Consider the following 9,789-nt stretch of genomic DNA (forward strand, 5'->3'; position numbering starts at 1 on the left):
ACGACGACAATAAATAAAATAATAACTCTCTGTTTGTAAAACGAAAAATGGTAACTGAAAAAACATAATTATTTTATGCGTGTAAGTACTTACTTCATTGCCATTTCGCACGGTATCGTCCGTAGTCGTCATAATATTTTATTTCATGTTTCATGTTCAGTGATATGACATGATTTGGTATGGATACCGAAAGGTCACGTCATTATCGTGAAACATAATTATATTATTATTAGATACTGTATCGTATTTACACAACACTGTACGTCGGGCCCACAGTCGTGTGGGGTGGTTTTCCTATAGGTTTTCCGTGACACCGTCGATCGGAAACAACTGATAAATCAGATCGATAAAACTCTTAGTTGTCTCCTACTGACAACGTATAATAATTATAACAATAGCTTGAAATGTCACATTACAGTATTACACGTAGGTACATAATGTGGACGGGAATCGTCGTTGGTTTAGGCACCTAAATAATACATGACAATATTATAACTGAAAACATTCGTATTTTGCGAATTACAATTTACAGTTTATTAGCTTTTGCGTCGAAGCTACACAATATTCATTACTAATATCGTGTTATACAATAATAATTATATAATATAGGTACATGACACGCGTAACAGTGCCCACACCACACTGTCGAGTAAAATTTAGTTGTAATATAATATAATAATATTGTTTTGTGTACGTTATTAAAAACGCGGTTGACAACGATCGATGTATTAATAATTGCATATTATTTTCTTCGGGGACATATTATTATTTCGGCGATTATGATTATTTTACAATAACCACCTGTATAAAACAATTATATCCAGGGGGAAGGCAGACAATAACAGTTGTACACACTTATTAATATAATATTATCGTGGTTGAACCGGCGTATACACACGCCAGCTATGTTTTACATAATAATATTATTATAATATCGCGTTATAATGTATTCGGTATAGTTTCCGTCAGTGCGATTGTTTTAGCATTATTCGCCGTCGCGTTTCGCACAGGTTAATAATAATAGTAATAATAATAATAATAATATAATATATTATTATGGCGGTACAATATTATTACAAACTATTCTCTAAATATATTATTATATATATATATATCGTACAACATAAATCGTAAATAGTAAATCAATTTACATAATAATATAATATCGTAGCATAGTAATAATAATAATAATAATAATTGTTATACGTTTGTATATAATAATAATATGTACATTAATATTTACGAACGGTGATAAAACAACAATACAAAATATATATTATTGAACGTAATTTAAACGACCACGACGACACGACGATGACTACGACGATAACCATAATTATAATAATAATAATAACAAAATATTTTACGAACACAGTTGATAACCCCCCCCCCCCCCATCATTCCATCAGCCCATCACCGTCGTCAACACCAGACGAGTCGTCGTGCACGATAATACTATTTTATATTATAGATAGAGGCGACCACTAACAGGTAACTAACGATAAGTATTACTAAATATTATGAAGGAATGATAATATAACATTGTTGTCATGGTTTGCGGCATGTATTTTTGTTCGGTCCTAGACCGGTACCGTCCGTTGTTTGGTGTCGAGGAAACCGTCGCTGACAATGTGCTGTTCCGGTCGAACCGTCGGAAGCCGGAAGAAACGGTACGGGAGACGACGACGACGGTTCTGCAGAAAGCCTTATCATAATATCAAAAACCGCCGGTGAAAACTAGAATATTAAAAAAAAAAAATAATAATAATAATAAAAACCATATTAAATCAAAATATAATATAATTTATTGCAAACATAATTATTCAATATTGACATTACGAAATAATGACTGCAAGTGGTCGATTAATCGTATCACGGGAGTATCATTATTGTACGTACTTTACGTATATAATATACGTATAGATAATAATAATATTATGTATAATAAATGTACATAGTAATATAAGCCAGGTCATGAAACTAGGTTTTGGTCAATTTTAGAGCTATTTTTTTACATGATTAAAGTAACTTATAGAAGTACCTTTAATTATGATGCACTAGCCTTATTAATGATAATTATTATGGCCTACATGGGTATATAAATTATAATACTCATTACTTATATCTAATAAGTACCTAATAATTAGTCATTCTGTTTAAAAACATGATGAAGATATCAATAAAATATAATTCAGGAAGCCAAGTAAAGTGACTTGTAGATTTGTCAAAACTTAACGATTTATGTCCAACGCGTACTGATAATAATTATAATAATAATATTAATTTTACTGTTTGACTACGTATCTAAAACGAGCCTCGTTTACATCGGATAATATTATATAGGCACATCACACGAATCAGCTTAACGAGTACAAACTAGCTCTCCGAATCGTACACGAATGATACGATTATTATTATTAATAATATTATTCAAATAAAGTGTGTATACGCTAATACCAAATATAATAAATAGCCAATAATATTGTACCATAATATACCCGGTATACGTATGCGTATATTATTATAATACACCCTCGTTATATAGTGGTGTACATACATAATATATTATTATTATAACTTTTGAGGAAGGGGGGGTCGCAGGTAAATTAGTATTATCACCGTTGTTGTTGCGCATCAAACAGTTGCAACAGAATGGACGGACGGAAACCCTTTTTTTTTAAATTTTTTGTACGGACCGGATGACGAGACAATATCGTCGATAGTCATTTATACCGAATTGTGTAGACTATAATTATTATATATGTACATATTATTTAAATATTTTGCCCCGGAAGATTTATCAGAAATTCAAAAGGTTACAACTAGCTGTACATAACCCGTGCAAATATTTCACACACAAATGTTATAAAAAATATTATTACAATATTATAGAATATAAAAAGCGGGTAAGTGCAGCGGGACGGAGTAGGTCAGCGGTGGTGGAAGTAAATTTTGAACGGGATAGTGTATTAGGTAATTTTTAAATTTTATTCGTTTCTATGGTGATAAACAAAGCGTTAGATAAAAAATTGTTTTACGTTGTTGGTTTTTTCCGTGGTGTTAAAAAACTATTGAGAAAATCGAAAATGACCTCTCTAAAATAGGTACCATCTTTATCTAATTTTCTAAAAGATCCTATATTATGTTGAAATCAAAGCACCCCTTGTGGTAGAAATTGTGTTTACAGGATAAAAAAAAATAAACATCATTGTAAATCTACAAGCTTCCTTGCACCGCTCAGAATCTAAAATTTTGTAAAAAATAGTTAAAGTGATATACTTAATTAAAATTATAAAATGTCCTTGGTAATACAATGTTAATTGTAGGTATACTTTTTTATTTTATGGTCGGGTAGTATTTTTAATTTATCAAACGATCTTACTCGTAAGAATATAGCAACGTATAACTAACCATAACATGGAGGGAGGGGGTTGAATAACAGCAAAAATTATATTTGATAATTAAAATAAATATAATGAATTTTTTTTTGGGAGGAGCATGAAATGAAAACCTTCTGGAAACAGCCGTGGCATGACTGAATACATGTTGGGGTAGATCATACATACAATCTTGCTAATTGTCTATACACATCTCCCAATCACTAACCACTGCACTAACTATACATTAAGTAGAATATCTCATGGATTTTTTTCGTGCCAAAAATGTGCATGTACAAATAAGCCCAAAATAACTCCACCTGCTACTACCTATATAGGAATTAATACATTTATAAATTTATATTATATATTATTATTTCAAAATACCCTAAATTAAAGTCAATCAACAAATAAACAAATAAATAAATAAATACAAAACATTAATAATAATATATAATATAAGAACACCACCATCATCATGATTGACGAATGTGAAATAAAATGAATGTGCCGATGCGAGCCTGACGAAATAGACGCCAATGTTATTTTATCAATATACCTGCCACGTATTAGGTATAAAACGTAAGCAAGCAATAAGTTTCAAGCAAGAGTACGTCCAACACATTTTTTACACGTCTATTGTTGGTGAGGTATAAATTGTATCGTTGTTGCATAATCAGCGAGAATATAAACTACTTATAGGTAAGTAGTTGTATTTAATTTAAAAAAAAAATACACGGAAACCGTGAAAAACATTTACCTATACACCATTCGATTGCTCAATCGGTCTTTGCTGTTTGCCATCTACCAACTCGACCTCTATCCCTCCCAACTACCGACGATTTATACGATCGTGATTCGTGACCGACTGCGTGCGTCTGGTCCGTAAAATAGGAATCTATCATACACACGTGTATAGATAGCTTATTATACAAGACATATTTTTTTTATTAAAATATTATATTTATATTTTCGTTTCAGGGAGTTTTGGACGATCGAATTTTTTTTACCCTAAAACGCCCGGAGCCCAACGAATTTATGTTCGATAGTATTTCAAGGCACTATGTACTGATAAAACTATCGCCTTTGCCGCGAAAAAACGATTGACATAATATACAATAATATAGTTTACCAAAGTTATATCTGGTACAACGAATCCGATGTCCAATCGTTGGCTGAAACAAAAAAAAAACAAAAAAAAAACGATGCCGATGATGATTTAAATTATAACAATAATAGAAAGAGAGAGAATAGGACAGAAAAAAGGAGAAGACGGAGAAGTGGAAAAATGAAGCGAGGGCGAATTACATTCGAGTGATGCATAATTTCCGCTACTATACGTAACTCTATATAGGTACATGTCTGCATCATCTTTTTTTCCGACCGTGAGGAAAAAATGCCAATAATAATATTTCTCGGGGCGTCAAGAAATTTGCAGTGACTATACATGCACTGGAAGTGTATATGAGCGCGCCGAATAAATTGAATAGAGTCAATTTTATTTACTTTTATTTTTTATTTGTTTTTTTTTTTTGTATTATTATTATTATTATTATTCCGGGACGTGAGAAGCGTTGACAACACCGAGTAGATTAAACAACTGCGAATGTACGACCGACGGAAAGGTTACGGAGAGCGACTACGGGAGGTGGAGAAGACTAAATAAAATAGGGGAAAAAAACGAGAAAAGAAAAAAGTTAACGACCGCGATGGGACAAAGTTCTGCCGGGCAATATTTGTATTCAAAGAATTTTTCAACCTTTGAATTTTTTATGAGCGAGTGGTAAAAAAAAGTTTGTACAACACGCGCGGAGTATAAAAAAATATAAAATGCATCTAATTTTTCTAATTTTTTAACGTTCAACAGCAATCCGCATCGCGCGATTATTATATTATTACTATTATATTATTTTCAGTGATCGTCTTGTTAAGGGATTGAATACGTGCACTTTATAAGCTCTATGGTCATAACTGAATAAAAAACGATAAAAAAGTTATTACATAATAACTATAGGAAATTAAAAAATGTGAATTAGAAAATGCGAATTATTATAAAAATGGTTTTGTGAACGAACAGTTTTCAATAGACTATAGCCGTGCAAATACATACTAAAAGTTGCAAAAATGAATTTGAAAATGCTAATGCGCTGGGAATGGGAAAACGTACTTAAACGTTTGTATAATATATTATTATCGAAAGTATCGGCACGCGTACGTGTAGTAGATAATAAGTCGTTTTCATAGATAAGACGTCTCTGCCACAAAAATAATATCACAGTAGAAATTCCATATAAAGGTCACCGAAGGGATTGTAAATAATGACCGCTATTTAGAGGTGCCCGTCCTACAGAGGTAGAATAACACTAGGATACACTCGATGGGATCAAAAAAATTGACCGTTACATAGAAGTAACCGTCCTATAGAGGTGACCGTTAACGGAAGTTTTACTGTATATAATATGGTTTTTTTTCGAGTATAAGCTACTATCGTCGTGACGTAATCGACTCGATGATTTGTCTACTTTTAGTTGTTTAGGACGTCGTTCATCACGTAGATAATAATATTATAGTCTCATCGGAAAGTCGAACCTCGCGGAGAGGAGAGCTCGAAAGTATTATAGTCTGACGGCGGCACTGATTTGTAAGTTCGCCCACGATGGTGTCGATCGTGTCGTAAGTCGAAAGGTGTCTGACGCGGATTTTAAAGGGTTAAAAACTGCGGGCGCCGTCCGTCGAGCGAAGACCACAGAGAAAGGGGTGCGGCGGAATGCCTCTATATGTATGTGATAGTGAGTACCTCTCATCTCTGGTGCAGTCGATTCACGATTCTAAGCCAAAACGTATAATAAATCTCGCCGGTGCGGCTTAAGTCAAAACTTTGCTGCAGGTCTCGCCAACGCGGCATCGTATAACAATAATAATAATAATAATACCGAACGGTGTATGCCCCTCTATACATTATAATATATAAGAACATATACGTAGGTAGTCTAAAAAGTAATTTCGGGTATAACATATTATTATTATATTATATAGGTACTGCAGATTGCGGGGGGGGGGGGGGGGCAGGAGAATTGATACGATTTGCTCTCGGGTATCACTTTGTGACGGATGGGACGACGGGGCGTGTGCAGCGCGACCGTGTCTCGCTAAGTCCGGCTTAGTCGGGTCAAGTTTTGTTTGATAATAATTTATACGGTCGCGCGTATCGAAATAATATTATCGGTGTTTGTGTTGGGGTGTACCGCGAGAGGCTGCCGGACGTTGGTTAAAGCAGAAGGGGATCTATAGTAACCGTACTTACATGTATATATACATATTATATTATTATACCTATATACGGCTCGCGGCGTAAGTTATATTATTATATTATATGTATTGTACATAGTCCACCGTGTATAGCGGTAATGATATTATGCCGCGGTAACCGTAAATTTCGCTTTTAAAACGTCTAATTCCGGCGAAATAATTGAACGAAACCGCGACGGCGTACTTAACCCGCGGTATATCGGGTCGACGGGTCTCCTCGTTTCCCGCACGAATAAATTGTCATTAAAGACGTTCGATAATGACACGTCGTACCTGCGTGCAACTTTGGGTCCTTGCAACGGCGGCGTTGCTTATAATAATAATACTAATAATGATCGTGGCGGCGGTCGTCGTGAAATTACGTTAATAACGATAATAACGAGTAGAGGTATTGCGGTAAAAGTTTTCCGAAGCTTTCGACCAGGGAAACGGGGTAGTAAACAACACTGCAGCGATAGTACAGCAAAGTATAATATAGCTCTATGTAAATAATAATAATTACGTCTCGATAAATCACAGACGCTATTTCATACGCGCGTATATTATGGCGTATATTATTATATTATATTTATAAACATTATAATATTATATATATAAAGCGGACAAGACCATTACGATAACGTAGATTATTTTTGGTGATTGATGAGAAATTAACTTCCGCGGCACACCCAACTCTGAATTTCGGATACGAACCAAGTGCTTTCGTTTGTGCTGCAACCCCTAATGAACTATACATCTGCCGGGAAAAGTTGTCAAGTACAGAAAAGTATCAACTATATTTGCAACAAGTACCTATAAATTAAATTAAGAAAATTTAGAAATGTTAGAAAACATTTTTTTTTTTATACATTTCTAAATCTTTAATGTTAAAAATAGAGATCCTATATTCCTATTGGTACTTTTTGCTTGATACTATCGTTGACAAGTTGTTTCATAGCTCCCTCACTAAAAACCTTTAGTAGTTTATTACTAATAATGGATCATCATTAGGAATTGCTGCAAAAATTATGAAACTTAAGCAAAACCCACCAGAAACGCAGCACAAACGAAAGCCCTTGGTTTGAATCAAAAAGTCGGAGGTGGGGGTGCTGGAAAAATGCATCAGTGATTGAGTTCGTTTTAATCCCTGGAATGCAGTAAGATCAATATTTGTGTAGTATATAGGTAATATATGTACATCACGATATAGTGAATTGTAACGTGAGACGGAATAAGACTTGAACAGAAATGACGTTTCATCGTTTTGTTTTCAGCCTTCGCTGTTATAGCGGATGGACGAACGGAAAATTTTGTAAAAGTGAAACGAACTTGCCAAGAAACGAAAATATGAAACATCCAAATAAGAAATTTTTAACGCATGAAGCTAGCATGAATAATATAAGTAGTATTATAATACCTTTGCGTTATGACGAGTGACACTCGAGAGATGTGACGTAAAGAAAATTATAAACGTTGAATAAAAAACCACGTTTGTGACTCAAAAGCGTACTAATAGATGAGCATAATAATATTATTATACAATACGCGAGTACGTTCCTTGAAACCATATGACATTGTGGTATAATCTTACAAAATAATAATATATAATACATTCAAAACGAATTTATGTCCACTCACCTTTGTAGTACATGTTTTTGTGCATGTTCAGCTTGCAAGTCTTACCCTGAAACAAGGTACAAGTCTGTTATAGAAAAACAAAAATGGTAAAGACAGACACACAATAACATAAAAAAACATTTATAGCTGGCTGCTTGTGGTATTATAATACCAATATGACAGCGGCTGCGTCGAGTTGGTAAATGCTCCGTGTACCGGGAAAAGTAGGTACTGACAATTTACTTTATATTGAAATTACCTTTGAATTCATAGTTACGTCTTAGTGATACACTCGGTATAATAATATTATGACGTATACGACAGATAGTTGGAAGATTCAAATCGTACGCTTTTACTGTTTATTTAGTACCGTATGATACATAAACAGTGTCAGAGCTTTTTTCGGGGGATTACTGTTTTGTTCATAATACAAACCCACGTGTAAGTACTTTTTAATTTGTTGTTGGAACGAAAAGTGTGATAAGTGATATCAAAGCTCTGCACAAGCACTGCTGTTGGCCTGTGAATTTAAATCGACTGGAAATTAATTTTTAGAATTTTTACACGTAGCGGTGGAATAGCTGATATTGTTCAAGGAACTTCCCAAACAAAAAATTACACTTTTGGTCAGGTTTACGAAATTTTCCAAAATTCAATATTAAAATACCTATATTATAGTTATTTTAATACGAGGTCATACGTGCCAAATGATTCCATCGTCATCGAAAGTTTAAGCTGCCGCGCAACAGTTTAAATACCTATCGTAAGCGTTGACAAAATCGGTGTCTTCAATGATATATTAGCGTATTACATACTATTATATTATTCTAATATTGTATATGTCTTAAATGTCTCATATTATCTTTATAAAAATAATCAATGTACCTAATTCTATACGATCTTTATAATATAATATTATTATAGGTTGATATGCTTTTAGATTCTGAGTGAAACGATGAATGTATTGATTTTACAATGATGTGTGTTTTTTTTTTATTTTTTTTTTATTTTTTATTTTTTTTTTTTATTTTTGTGTCTGTGTACACGATAAGTAGTCGAAATAATGCTTCGATTTTCGACTTCAGTATCTCGTTCGATGGGAAAGTGAATATCGTTGGTGCATTGGGGAGGTCAAAATTTAAATTTCCCAGTGGTTTTCAAAAGCGCCGGGAAAAACAAAAGAAAAATTAAGGAAAAACGGGAATTTTTACGCAAAATCGATTTTTCACAAAATTGAATTTGGTTTTTGGTGTAACTTTAAAAAAAATTACCGTAGATACATGAAATTTTGACTGATTGTTTATCTTAGCATCTTCTATACACCATAACATTTTCAAAATATTTTGATGTATTTTGAGCTCTTTACGGACATTTTTATTTTCCATTTTTTTTTAGTTTTTTTTCTAAAAATATCAATAAAATTTTATTTGTTGGATAAAAAAGCTTGAAAATTTAATAGAAGGCTCCTAGTATATTGTTTCAAAGGCAGATGAAAAATATTAAAAAT

The 9,789-nt window shown here is 33.1% G+C and overlaps 1 protein-coding gene across 4 annotated transcripts in view; it reads right to left on the reverse strand.

Annotated features, from left to right (window-relative positions):
* Positions 1-510: 510 nt before the first annotated feature.
* LOC100159868 (carbonic anhydrase-related protein 10) overlaps positions 511-9,789 on the reverse strand; it is a 124,520-nt gene continuing 115,241 nt past the window's right edge. For 3 of the 4 annotated variants that reach the window (XM_029487621.1, XM_029487623.1, XM_003245626.4), the window contains exons 10-12: positions 8,304-8,349; positions 4,510-4,552; positions 511-1,737 (exon numbers count right to left, since the gene is read on the reverse strand). In XM_029487621.1, the coding sequence (XP_029343481.1) occupies positions 4,515-4,552; positions 8,304-8,349 (84 nt within the window). In that variant the 3' untranslated portion in view covers positions 511-1,737; positions 4,510-4,514. The remainder of the gene's footprint in view (positions 1,738-4,509; positions 4,553-8,303; positions 8,350-9,789) is intronic. The other variant, XM_029487622.1, reaches the window with a different exon arrangement.

The sequence above is a fragment of the Acyrthosiphon pisum genome, chromosome A1 (assembly GCF_005508785.2).
Source record: "Acyrthosiphon pisum isolate AL4f chromosome A1, pea_aphid_22Mar2018_4r6ur, whole genome shotgun sequence".
Taxonomy (NCBI): domain Eukaryota; kingdom Metazoa; phylum Arthropoda; class Insecta; order Hemiptera; family Aphididae; genus Acyrthosiphon; species Acyrthosiphon pisum.